The 14,341-nt window shown below is 38.4% G+C and overlaps 1 protein-coding gene across 5 annotated transcripts in view; it reads left to right on the forward strand.

The window, feature by feature from the left end:
• The window catches only part of PPARG (peroxisome proliferator activated receptor gamma), a 136,674-nt gene that overhangs the window by 72,515 nt on the left and 49,818 nt on the right, over positions 1 to 14,341 (forward strand). For all 5 annotated transcript variants that reach the window (XM_059940412.1, XM_059940411.1, XM_059940414.1 and 2 more), the window contains one exon: positions 13,853 to 14,080. In XM_059940412.1, coding sequence (XP_059796395.1) covers positions 13,861 to 14,080 — 220 coding nt within the window. In that variant the 5' untranslated portion in view covers positions 13,853 to 13,860. The remainder of the gene's footprint in view (positions 1 to 13,852; positions 14,081 to 14,341) is intronic.

Here is a 14,341-nt window from a genome sequence, read left to right on the forward strand (position 1 = left end):
ATCATCGTTTTTATTGTTTATTTTATTTATTTATTTTTAAATTTATTTACTTATTTAATTTTGGCTGTGTTGGGTCTTCGTTGCTGTGCGTGAACTTTCTCTAGCTGCGGCGAGCGGGGGCTACTCTTTCGTTGCGGTGCGCAGACTTACTGCGGTGGCTTCTCTTGTTGCGGAGCACAGGCTGTAGACGCACGGGCTTCAGTAGTTGTGGCACATGGGCTCAGTAGTTGTGGCTAACGGGCTCTAGAGCGCAGGCTCAGTAGTTGTGGTGCACGGGCTTAGTTGCTGCGCGGCATGTGGGATCCTCCCGGACCAGGGCTCAAACCTGTGTCCCCTGCACTGGCAGGCGGATTCTTAACCACTGTACCACCAGGGAAGCCCGTATTTATTGTTTATTGTCCGTTTTATCTCACTAGCACATTAACGCCATGAGGACAGAGATCTTTGTCTAGTTTGCTCACCCACTGGTGCATCCCAACTGCCTAGAACATGCTCAGTGAATAGAGGGGCTCAATAATACTTATTAAATGAAAGAATAAAATCCTCTAGCATTTTTGGCCTGTATCACAGTATTTAGACCTTAATTGGAGACTGCCTGATATTGTTTTCTGTTTTATATATTACCTAAGCCAAATTATATAGTCACTGAGGATAAGATCCAAGTTTTATTCTCGCCTATATTCCACCAGTATCTAACACATAATAGGTAACTAATAAGTTCTTGCTGACTTATTGAGACCATGCTGATCCCTTGCTGTACTTCTCCTGAGTTCAGGCACTGGAATCTGTTTAGTGTATAAAAACAAAAGTTTAGTGTACACTGAATAATATTCTAAAACTGATGTTAATATAAGCAACAATATTATAGTATATGCTAAAAACCAGGTACAAATATATTTTGAATTACCTGTTATTTAGAGTTATTTGCACCATGGCCCTCCATTGGTTTGAATATCATTAGTTGAATATTAATTTGAATGTTATAAGTTTGTGAATTATCCAAATGCCTGGCTTCTTTTGCAAGTCTGCCTACCTTTTGATACTTCAATATTCATTTGAACTTCAAGAGGCTTATTTGCTAGCAGAAAAGTACCTTACTTGGTTAAGTAACTAATATCCAATATATAAAGCACTTAGAGCAGTGTCTGGTATGTAATCAGTGTCCAACAAATGTTAGTTTTGTCTTCTCACCTCTAAAACGGAAGTTACACTTTGGGATGATACAGATTTTCATTATCCATACTATCAAAAATTTTCTATTTCCATAGTTAATTAGGTCAGAGTTACTTCTTACACTCTTCCAATCTTTTCCTTAGAATTTTTTTCAGAATATTTAGATATTATCTGAAAGATACTTATTATTAATCATAGTTCTAGAAGAAAGAAACCAAGGTTCAATTTCTTGTTTTGCAAAGAGCCAGTGACAAAACTTAGTAACAGAACAGAAGTTCTGATACCCTTCACATGTTTCAGACATGTGAACACGATGGTTCCCCTTACTTCTTTTGGAGTAAGTAAAATATTCATTATTCTTATTTTTTTGCTTTGCGTTAGCAATTAAATATTTTTAATGTAAGATAATTGGATATTATTTTACTATTGTCTTACACTTTACCTAAAACCCTGCCTTTAGTTTACTTTTAAAAATTAAAGACCTATTGGGAATTGCCTGGTGTCCCAGTGGTTAGGACTCTGCATTCTCACTGCTGAGGGCCCAGGTTCAATCCCTGATCGGGGAACTAAGATCCCACGTGCCGCACTGCCAAAAAAAAAATTAAAAACCTATTATGTAGACTGGGCAAGTTTGCTTAGTTGATTAAAGTATGATGCTAAAAAGATCCAAAGGTGTGAGTTTGACCTAATCATGGCCAGGTTCACATAGAAATTTTTCCCATTTACGAAGAAATCTCTTTGCCATTGATACAATACACCTCTAGCCAATTACAAGGTACAAACAACTGACCAGGAGAAACCAATCCAATTTGCAAGTGTCTGTCCTACATGAAATCTAATCCTCTTTGGTGTTATATTCATTTTGTTATTATTGCTTAAATAAACTCAGGTCATAGAAGGGCCATGCTGGATGATGGAGACAAGTATATTTTCCTTGGAATACCTTTATCAGTAATAATCCAAATCCCAATCACTCCACTGGGCCCTCATAATTCAAAACCCATCTCTACTGAGGCGATATCCCCGATTATTTCAGAATGTGTGAGTCTCTGTCTCCTCGATGTTTTTAGAGCACTTTTTTTCTCTGTACTTTCTTCTGTTATCAAACATCTTTCATCTTGGTAACTTTTCGATCTCAAGAACTACACTATAATGTATTTCTTGTGGGGCCTGAAAAATACCTTGCACATAGTTTTAGGTCATTGGTTATCTTGATTTGAGGTGGTTTTGGTTTTGTATTACTGACTGAGCATGTACTGAGATTAAGATATTGAGAAAGAAAAATGCCCAAGAAAAGTAAAACAAGGAGAAGTTTTGGGAAGAGAAACACCATAGTAAAATATAATGATGACTCTTGTAAGGAACAAGGTTTATAAAGTAGATTGTTGATACAGAGAAGAGTTAAATAATTAGCATAAAGTTGGTAGCTTGGATTTAACCTGTTGATTTATTTCACTTAAATGGAATGTCTCAAAAGACAACTCAACTGTTCCAAGCACATTAACTTCCCAAACACGGGACTCCTAATGTAGGCATTAGTTTTTGGAAAAAGATTTCCTGCGTTGTTTAAAAAAAAAATACGGGGTTCTTGTAAAACAGAAAAGGCCAAACATATCTAAAGCAAAAACATAACTTCTAATACTCATTCCTTAGGATGAAGTGTGCACCCTGTGAATTTTTACCTGCCTTGTTTACACTGATTCGAGAACCTTGGTTAAATATGTATCTAGCCTTTATTGTACAAGGAAGCCAGTTTTAAAAATAGGTAGTTTATTAAGACTCATTTCAATACAGTTTTACAACTTCTGACTAGGAAAATTGTCAAATGAGTGCCCTGGAAATTCTACACCAATCCTTTGTAATACAAATGGAAGAGTTTTTGCTGGCTATGTAATTGGTCTTAACGTTTGCTTCTATCAACCCCGACTCCCCGGACCCATATGAAACATCTCTCTTATTTAACCTTTTTATTAGAGAAAATGTGTAAATCATTTCACAAATGAACATACTTGTGTAATTTGCACCCAGATAAAGAACAGAACAATACCAGCATTCCAGAAGCCCTCTGACTATTCTAATTTCTAACCCATAGATTAGTTTTGCCTGTTTTTGAATTTTATGTAAGTAGAATCATACATGGTTTACTCTTTTGTATCTGGATTCTTTTGCTCAGTACTTGTTTGTTAGATTAATCACATTACTGAGTGTAATTGCCCTTCATTCTCATTACTGTATGGTATTTCACTGTGCGAATATATCACAATATATCTTCCTACCCTACTGATGATGGGCATTCAGGTGGTTTTCAGTATTGCAAACAGTACAACTGTGAGCACTCTCGTATTGGTCTTTCAGTGAACAAGTATACACTTTTTGTTAGATATATACTTGGGCTGTAGGACGTGTTCAGCCTTGAGTCACTACCAAACGGTTCTGAATGCGGCTGTACCAGTGTATACCTCCACCAGCAGTGTCTGAGTGTTTCATTCACTCCACATCTTTCCTGGTTCTTGGCATTTTCTATCTTTTTCATTTTATCACTCTGGTGGGTAAGTGGTGGTATCATCTTGTAATTTTTATTTCTAATTTTTATTTCCCTTTTTCTGATGACTGTAAAGTTAAGCACCTTTTAAAATATTTGTTGTCCATTTGGCTATCCTCTTTTGCAAAGTACCTGATCAAGTCTTTTGCCTATTTTTATATCAGGTACTTTAGATATGAGTTTTAAAGCGAACTTTGTCAAATATGTGTATTGCAGATACCTTCTCCCACTCTGTTGCTTTTTTATTCACTTAATGAACAGTTTTTAATCCTAATATAGTCCAGTGTATCACATTTTTCTTTTATGGTCAGTGCTTTTTATATCCTGTTGAATAAATCTTTGCCTATTCCAAGGTTGATAAGGCATTGTCCTAGTTTTTATTTTTAATGCTCTTTTGTTTAATATTTCACACTGAGATCTGCAGTTCACATGAAATTGATTTTTGTGTATGGTATAAGGTAGGGGTTGAACCTTTTTTTCCTCTATATGGATATCCAGTTTACCTACTCTGCTTACTGAAAATATTATCCTTGCCCTGCTACAGTGACATTTTTTCATAAACTAGGTGACCGTTTACATGTGGCATTGATTGTGGGCTTGCATTGGTTGCATTGGTCTATTTTTCTATCTTTGCACCAACCAACATCTGGTCTTAATGACTGTAGCTTTATCATTGGTTCTGGTATCTGGTAGTATAAGTCCTCCAGCATTTTTCTTCTCTTCAAGATTGCCCCGGCTAGTCTTGGCCCTTTAAATATCCACATAAATTTTAGGCTCAACATGTCAGTTTCCAGACAAAAATGCTAGGATTTTGATTGGAATTGTTCTGAATCTATAGATAAATGTGGAGAATTGACAGCTTTGTAATACTGAGCCTTCCAGCCCATGAACATGATATATCCCTTCATTTATTTAGATATTTTTCAATATACTTTTGAGTTTTCAGCATAGAGATTGTACTCATATTTTGCTAGATTTTTTCCCTAGGTATTTGATGGTTTTGATGCTATTGTAAACATCATTTTAAAATGACATTTTCTGTTTGTTGCTGGCTTATAGAAATATAGTTGATTTTTTAATATCAACCTTATATCCAGGAACTTTGCTAAATTCTCCTTTTAACTGTAATGGTTTTATTTATTTTTTATACAATCATGTCATCTGTGAGTAATGTTAGTTTTATTTCTACTTTTCTAATTCTGTGTCTTTTTGTTGTTGTTGTTGTTGTTGGATTGTTAGTGTTATAGTGTTAACGATAACTAGTATCCTCATCTTATTCCTGATCTCAGAAGGAAAGCTTAGATATTTCACTGTCAAGTATGATGGCTACTTTAGGTTTTTTGTCTCTTTTAAATAGCTGTTCTTTATCAGATTAATGAAGTTTCTCACCCTTCCTAGTGAAGAGGTTTTTTGAACTCATGGATGAGTGTTGTGTTGTATCAAATGTGTTCATGTAGAATATTTTTGATAATGCTATAATGGCTCAGGAGGAGGACTTAGAATGAAAAATGCTTACTAAGAATATTTTAATATCACATGGCAATATGTTTTAAGATAATATATAGTATAGCTAGTGAAAATCTGCACTTCATCCCATAACCACAAGTGATCTGGCTACATCTGTTCTGACACTTTTGTTCTCAGAGTTTGTGTAGCTTAAGACCATTGTCTTCTCATTAAGAGTGCTTGGCACAGTAAATTGAAAACAAAAGAGTAAACAGAAGCGTAGTGTATCACTCACTTTGCCAGACTAAACAACTCTGAGTAAGGCCAGCTTTCCCCTCTAGCATAATTTCAGGCTATTAGAGATGCTTCAGTAGTAAAGTTTTCTTTAAAAACACCTACCCACTCTATCTCTTCCTGGTTGCAGGAGGTCCCTTACAGTGGTTGACGGGTGGACAAAGCAAGGAGAAACAGTCCTTTGGCAGATCTTTGGTGGCTCCCTCCTTTCTAAGTAGCTACAAACTTGTGGAGGATTCCTTGCATTTTTTTTCCTTTCCATTCGGTCTCCTCTCTCCCATTTTCCTTCCCCTGTCACTGCAAAACCAAAACCAAATTGCGCGGAAGGAGCTGGCCAGGGGGAAACATTCCAGTTCCTTTTTTCTGACCTAAGTACCAGTCTTCGCTGGCTGCTGGTGTGTGCTAGGCAAGACTAGAGTTTCAGCTAAACCAGAGTAACTAACTGTTCAACAGATTTAGCCTTAGTCCTGACTAGTTTTTAGTAAGTCTCCTTTTAGAAACATGTGAAGGTGGTTTTAGCAGAAGAACCAACCTTGAACTAGTTTGACCATGATGAGAAAGAGGACTTGAATCTCCAGCTAAGGTAGCGGAAGAAACAATCATTCTGGATGAGGGCATGATCCTATCATCTTTCCTGTCCCCTGATACCTCAGGACTGGATTAAGCAAGCTATCTAAACAAGACGTGGCCCAAGCAAGAGAAAATGAATTTTTAGAAAGCATAAACTAACATGGTCTTCTCTAAAGCTGATCATATGCCCTTTGTTGGTCTGAATTTGGAAATTTGCTATGAGACCTTCTGGCTTTTTATAAAGAAATGTGCATATAAGGATACGTATTAGAATGCTTTCAACCTCTGCCAAGGCTATCGATGGGAGTATCACCAGGACAGAAGCACTGAATTTGGTTTGTAATATAGTTTAAGTAGACAACACAATGAAAACATATTTTCTTATATTAAAGAAACAAATGACACACTAAGGAATCCACTAAAATTCCACACTAAGGAATTTTAATCCTTTTCTTAATTCCTGGTGTCCAAAATAAGAGGTTCTCTGTTCAGAGAAACCATAACAGAATTCAAACCCCGGTTCCAATACCTATTAGTTGTATTGGGCAAATCACTTACCTCTTTCTGTCTAATGTTTTTAGTCTATTGGGTAGTAATTATAATTATTTACAACCCATAGGACTATTTATATATGTAAGTTATATTACTATATGTACATTTCTAAATTATACATACATTAACAAATTATAAATTACGTATGTAATGGGTCTAAGGTACAGTGCCTGTCATACGATACGTGCCTAGAAATAATTAGCTACTATTAAACTATACTTCTGCTAATGGAGTCCAGAGTCTTTTTCTTCCTTTGCTAATTAAAACTCATGATACCAGTGAAGGAAAAGAAATGAATTGATAGAATTTATTTTTTAAATGCTTGAGTCACAAGGACAGTCATCTGTTGGTCAAGTATCAAAAATATTTTCTGATACTCCTTTATTTTACTTGAAACTACATTAAAATTCTCTCTACTTTTCCAGGTTATTGCATGATAAGTCCTTTAAGAGGACTGGGAAACAGGCAAGGAATATATTTACTCCCTCTGTTAGGTGAAATCATGGGAAAATACTGCAGTTCAAAGATATTTAACTTAATTTTTACTTTTATCAAAGTAATATTTGTACACAGTTTTAGAAGTCAGATTGTAGTACAAAGCTTTGAATGAAGATCCACAATCTTCAACCTACACCTAGTTCCCACTTCTCAGAGGCAATGATTTTTAAGTTTTTAAAACATGTCTCCTGGTTTTTACTGCTGTATGTTTAACATGCTTATACTGCTATTTTTAAAATTGTGTTCATTACCCACTGACTTACTGCTGCAGAAGATAAGAATTTAGCCCTTTGCCATCACACTCCCTTTCCCAAAACGTACACTTCTCCTCTCCCGCACCCCACCCTCACAGTTGGTTATTCGTAATTTTAGGTGAAATTAGTTGTCTGTGTTAACATCGCAGTAATTTTGGAAGTGTGCTTACAATTGAGCCGGACAGTATACTGCAGTTTTACTTTTTTTTGGCTGCGTCGGGTCTTCATTGCAGCACGCAGGCTCCTCTCTAGTTGTGGCGCGTGGGCTCCAGGGTGCGTGGGCTCTGTAGCTGGTGGCTCACGGGCTCTCGTGTTGGGGCGCGGGCTTAGTTTGGGGGATCAAACTCGCGTCCCCTGCGTTGGAAGGCAGATTCTTTACCACTGGACCAGCAGGAAAGGCCCTACAGTTTTACTTCTGACCCTGAATAGCTGTTTGTTTTTCTGGAGTTAATCATTCTTTTTTTTTTTTTTTTAATTAGTAATTACTCACTTTTGTTGTTGTTCCTTTTCTCCATACCTGTCACTAGTTCATTCTCAAACTCTCCCTCAAAGTGGGCATTTGCACATCTCAGGCATTGCGGTTTCTCAGGGAATCTCATGAGGCCACCGCCATCCTCCGATCCGTTTTCTCAAGGAACAGGTTCTGCTCAGGATCTGTTGTCCTGGGTCTTCCTCCCACCTCTCTCCTGTGCCTCAATCCTTTGCTTCCTGGATCCCATGTTTCCTTTTTGTTCTGGTGTAGAACTCTGGGGAAAAACACATGGGAGGTGACTTTTTCTTGAGGTCTTATATTTCTGAAAATGTCTTTATTCTCCTCTTACACTTGAGTGATGGTTTGGCTGAATATAAAATTCTAAGTTGGAAATAATTTTTTTCTTTGAATTTTGAAAATACTGCTCTGTTGATTTTCCAGCTTCCGGTGCTGCCTCTTGGGCAGTTCAGTGTCATTCTGATTCCTGACCCTTTTATAAGGGACTTTTTTTTTTTTTTTTTTTTTCCTGTCTGGAGGCTTTTAGGATAGTCTCTGTAAAAGGAGCATTAGTCTTTGCAGTGATTCCTTTCTCTGTGGTTTAAGTTAGAAATCCTTTCTCTCATTGTTTTAACCAACATAAATCCTTGCCCTTAGTCACTCTAAAGTTAAAGAAAACCTAAGGGACAACTTAATAAAACTTTTCAAGTACATGTGGTAAAGGACAAGTATGCAGAGGATGATACCTGTATGTTTAGAAAATGAAAGAAAAACTTACAAACTCCAACAACATAGGTTAGACCATCATTTCACAAACTATTCCATCAGATGGTAAACTCCTCAAACGTTGTATGCCGTACCCTCCCCTCTCTTTTGTATATTCTCATGGATTATTAGCATATAATTCTAAGAAGTCCTGCAATAGACCCATTTAAACTGGCTTCACCTAGCATTTCCTAAGTTTATTTGCCCACCAGAATTTTTTTCTTTTTAATTATTTTAAAAGGAACATCATTAACATATGTATAACACAGTTGGGGAAATGCCAGATAAGACATAGACTTTCCTGGCTACAGAAGAGCAACTTAGCATTGGAATGAGTAACCCAGAGAGGCTGTGGACTCTCCTTTTGCAGAGGCCTTTAAAACAGGACATCTGTTTTAGGCGTAATCCTGTTTGAACAATGGGACTTTGCTGCTGTTTCTTCCTTTTCCTGTCCCCTAGTGGTAGCGTTGGGGAGCGTTTAGCCTACCTTTTACATGATTCTAGTACTCTGGTTACCCTGGTGACAAAAGTTACCACGACTACCAATAATTACATTTATGGAGAACTTACTGTCTGGCCCTATGCTGCATGCTTTACATGTATTATTTAACTGAATCTTCACAACAATTCTGTGAGGTCGGCAGTATGCTTATTTACAGATGGGGATAATTAGGGATAAAGAGATCACAAAATTGACAAGAAAGAGGTCAGGATTCAAACCCAGGGCTTCTAACTCGCTACTAGCTCTCCATCTTCAGTTGTTAATGTTCAGAACAGCAACCTGCAATGAACAAACAAACAAATACATACATCTGTATTTATTATGTAAAGACTTGGGCAGATACGATGCTCACTTTATGAGACTGTTCCCTAAACCTTTTGATGAATTCGGAATTTATTACTTTTGTTAGAAACAAATTCTACTACCAATTTCTTTAATTCCAATTTGTCAACCAGTAAATGGCTCCTTGCATGAGACATTTTTTCCTTCATAAATTTGATGTCATTCCTGTGTGTTAGTTAAGACCAAAAAGTCTGGGTCTGTGAAAATTGGTATAGGTTAAAAAGTCCCCTTTTCAACGTATTTACACATGGTAACAACTTCGTAATGCAGTGTGGAGGATGCGAGGGGTAGGAGACAGAGAACCTGGACTCTCGTGGACTTGGCCTCTGGCCCTGAGCTCCTGAGCACATCGCTTTGCCTGGTTTTCTTCAACTGCCAGATGAGGAGCTTAGGTTATCTCCAAAACGCCCTTTCTGCTCTGACATTTCAGAGTGATTTTTGTCTCTGGATATCGGCTCTTGTAACAGGAGAGGAATTAGGAAATTCACAGCTCAGTTTACACTGCAAAGTGATTTGAATAGATCAATAAGGAGGGGCTGGATGAATAATATTTATGAGTACCATGACCTTGAACTGAAACAAATGAGAAGAGATTGAAAAAAATCGGTGATTATGTATCTTTCTAAGGTCACTTCCAACAAGGCTACTAAGTTTTAGACATGTAGGAAAGGCTCTTTCCTGCACCCACTCTTGTTCAGCTTAACATGTTTCTCCAGTGAAGCTTCCATTTGAGAATTACTCACCCTTCATAGTGCATCCCCAGCCCCCTGTACCTGGCACATCATAGGTGTTCAGCGAAGGTTCGTCTAAATTAATTGTTATTTAATATATAACTAGAAGATCAGGAAGAGATTTGTTTTTCTAATCAGTATTAAGTTTAGAAAGTCACGTGTGCGGGCTGTGGAGCTTTAGGCCATCTGGGTTCATAACCCAGCTGTACTCCTTAGTAGCTGGGTGGTCTTAGGCAAGTTATTTCCATAACTGTGCCTCAGTTTCCTCTTCTTTAAGGGGATTTATAAGTGTACCCACCTCATAGGGCCATTGTGAGCATTCAGTGAGACAGTCCAAGCATTGTATTTGGTATAATACTTAGCAGAGATTTAGGGTTCTATTAATATTAGCTAATGTCATTATTAAGGAGGCACAGCATTTCTCCAGACATTCTAGTAGAAGTTTTTCTTTTCTTTTCATAAGGGACAACGTAGAACCCCAAAGGTAAACTGTGTAGTTTTAGTGCTTGATTTTTATCGTTTAACATCTTTTCTGACCCACTTCCGTACTCCCGAATAATGATGCCTCTCAGGTGAGAGAAGTTGCTGTGTTTTTGCTGATACGTCTTTTTGTTTGAACTACATTATACTTCGGCGTGTTGTGAAGTCTGCTCATTGAGTATCGTAGAGTTTAAAGCCAAGGTGAAGGTCTGAGATAAATGGCACACGTCTGTGTCCTTCCCCGCAGTGTCTGCCTCAAGACTCCCGCCTGCTTGAAACACACCAAAGGCTGTGAAATTAATGATGTGCCTGACGCAATGCACTCCTGTCACCCAGCTGGAAAGTTAAGACACTGTTACTTATCCCTGAGAAGGACTGTTGTCCACGCAAGCATTTTTGTTCATTTGTTCTTTCATGAGTAATTGCGTGGAGTAACGAAAAACACCTACTCAACTTACAGCTTGGCAGAAACAGTAGCTTATGTTTTCTGGAGACAAAATTAGAAGCAGGCTCCCTGGACCCCATCTTTAAGTCAAAATAAAATGTCTAGGGAACCACTGTGCCTCCCAGTAACCATGGCCCCCGTGGAGTAATATTGTTTAGGTCAAGATGTCCCAGAGTAAGAGGACAGGGAGAAGGGAAAGAGGGGAAGGAAAGTGTGTACTGGGATAATTTGTTTTCATAGAGATGAAGAGGCAAACTGTTTTTCTTTCTTACTTTGTCCTTTCTATGTAGAAAAAAAGTTTACAGTACCCTAATCTTCCTCCTGCAATTATCAGAAGAGAAAAACTTGAGTATACGTTGTTGAGAGGAGGAGTTACAGCTTAAACTGTATTTTATTTATGATATTGAAGATTACATCTTTTCTGGGGAGCTTAAGTCTTAGCAAAACTAAACCACTGAGAAAGTATCTTTATTTTTTCCATTTTCACAGAAAAATGAATACTTGTTCTGTCCTTCCCTATAAAATATGATCATTCAGTTGGCAAGCATTTAGTAAACAACAACTATGCATAAGGTCTAAAAGGAAAACAGAATAATAAGACACTGTCCTTTGCTCCAGAACTGGAAATCTAACAGAGGAGATATTTATCCAAATAATTATAGCAGAGTGAAAGAGAGGTACTCAGTGCTGTGGGAACACGGAGAATGGAGAGTGTTTTTAAGTTGGAGAATTCGTGGAAGGTTTCATGGAGAAAGTGGCATTTGGACCAGTGTGGGATTCCCCACTACCATGGGAAAGACAGACGGGAATTGTGACGGGTGGTGATGAGGGACAGGAGGAGGAGAGCAGCTTCAGGAAGCAGCGTGAACGGAGATGAGCGACTAGACAGTGCAGAGTGTCTGCCCTGGGCACACAGTGTGATGCGCCCAAGCACAGGACTGATGAGAATGGGGGTGAGGTCTGGGATCCCGAGTGGAAAATGACACTGAAAAAGCAAGTCAGACTGTCAGGGAGGGCCTTGAATGCCACGCAAAGACTTTTCAATTTATGATGTAGGTCAGTGCTTCCCCTGCTTTTCCACCCAAAATTGCCCTTAGTAGAAGAGGACAACAAAATCAGCGTTCTCGGGGGAGGAGGGGAGGGATGAATAGGCAGAGCACGGCCGGTGTTTAGAGCAGTGAAGCCATCCTGTGTGACACTGTGATGGTGGATACTTGACATTATGCATTTGTCAACACCATAGAATGAACAGCACAAAGAATGGATTCTACTGTAAACTGTGGGTTTTAGTTAATCATAATGTATCACTATTGGTTCATCAGTTTTGTCAACAAGCATACCACACTAATGCAAGTGTTAATAATAGGGGAAATGCACGTTAATAATAGGGGAAGCTGTGTGTTTCAGGGTTTGTGGGGGAGGGAGAAAGGGAAAAGGGTATATGAGAACTTTGTAGTTTCTGCTCAATTTTTAAGTAAACCTAAAGCTGCTTTTTAAAATAGTCTATTCTTTTTTAAAAATAGCGTTCTTTTACCCATGAAATGGACTACAAGTATCAAGTTTTTTTAGGAGTTTCATAGTATATCTTTAAAATCACGTGAATTTTTTGCTCTGTTTATTTACACATAAATAACTACTTTATCTTTAAAATTTTCCCTGAAACTTTTCAATAAAATAAATGACCCCTGGGGATATGATTCCTGTGTTGAGAAGCCTGACATTGGTTGGCAGGCGGTCACTGAAGTCATATGTTAAAAGTGAAACAAAAATAAACCAGTAAAATGATGAGCAAACAATTTTTCTTGCAACCCAGACGTTTTCTGCATCCTTATTTTCATTTCCCAGTGTTCATACAGAAGCATATACACTAACTTTAACTCAGCCAACCTTTACTTTGTCTACAGAAGAACTTTGCAATAGGCATGATGAGACATAGTTGATGAACCCACTTTTGTGGATATTGCAGTTGAGACAAGAGCGGTGTATTTTGATAGGACAGTAATATATACTAAGAAAAATGGATAGAGAAATAGAAAATAAGCATGCTGAGGAGATGGGCAAAGTAAATGGAGTGACGTGGGTTAGGTAGGTTTAGATGAAATTTGGAACAAAAGATACAGTTCAATGGCTGCCTCTGTCATTAGGAGCACACACTTTTTTCTGGATGTCATTGAGACCCCGTATGACCTTTAAGCTATCACCAGAGTAGTGTTTGTACTGTAAGACAGATAACTTCAAGTTGTTTGGGTACTTATTCATGTAGATATTCAGACATGTGAACCCAAACCGTGCCTGATGCGTCCTCTTGGAACCACTGAAGCACATTCACAGCACTAGTCTCCTTATTTGTGTTTTCAAGGCGCTTTGTTTTTCTTATGAAGACCACAGCTGGAATCTTTAACCTTTTGCAAGAGTCAGCCTTTGAGAGCTACATTCTTTAGCTCTCTGCTTGCTGGGAAAAAACAAGAGGCCCATTCCCAGATACCCTTAGGAAAGTCATCCTGCTCTGATGAGAACAGGGCTGTTTGTAAGACATTGATATGAGTATGCCGTACACGTGACACTATTAGAGGGTCCTCAACTGTGATGTCCAGGTAAGGGGTGACTTCCCTCCATTAGTTCAACAGCCTGGACGGCACTAAGATGGTGGCTATGTTCTCTTCTCTCCTCATGATCACCTAGGTGACATCACTTGACCCAAGACTCTTTCTGTTCCCTTTCTGTGGATCTTTACAAGATGGCACTGTCCTCCAGGACTAACGTCATAGCTGTTCTTTTCTCCATTTCAGAAATTACCATGGTTGACACAGAGATGCCGTTTTGGCCCACCAACTTTGGGATCAGCTCCGTGGATCTTTCTGTGATGGACGACCACTCCCACTCCTTTGACATCAAGCCCTTCACCACCGTTGATTTCTCCAGCATTTCCGCTCCACACTATGAAGACATTCCGTTCCCAAGAGCTGACCCAATGGTTGCGGATTATAAGTATGACCTGAAACTCCAAGAGTACCAAAGTATGAGGTTTATTTCACTTTTCAGACTACTGAGACTAGAATTGGACTAATCTCTCATTCACACTGGGATAAATGCTCCAGAGACTAAAGCCTATAGTGAAACTGTTTACCATTCATTTATTCACCCGTTTATCCATGAAATAGTGGGCATTTGTAATTGACCAAAAGGGAAGGTAGTGTGCGAACACCCCAGATCATCTTTCTCTGCACACCACCCCCCCCTTCCTTCCTGCCTCCCTTCTTTCTTTCTTTTCTTCTTTC

Source organism: Balaenoptera ricei, chromosome 11, assembly GCF_028023285.1.
Source record: "Balaenoptera ricei isolate mBalRic1 chromosome 11, mBalRic1.hap2, whole genome shotgun sequence".
Lineage (NCBI taxonomy): Eukaryota > Metazoa > Chordata > Mammalia > Artiodactyla > Balaenopteridae > Balaenoptera > Balaenoptera ricei.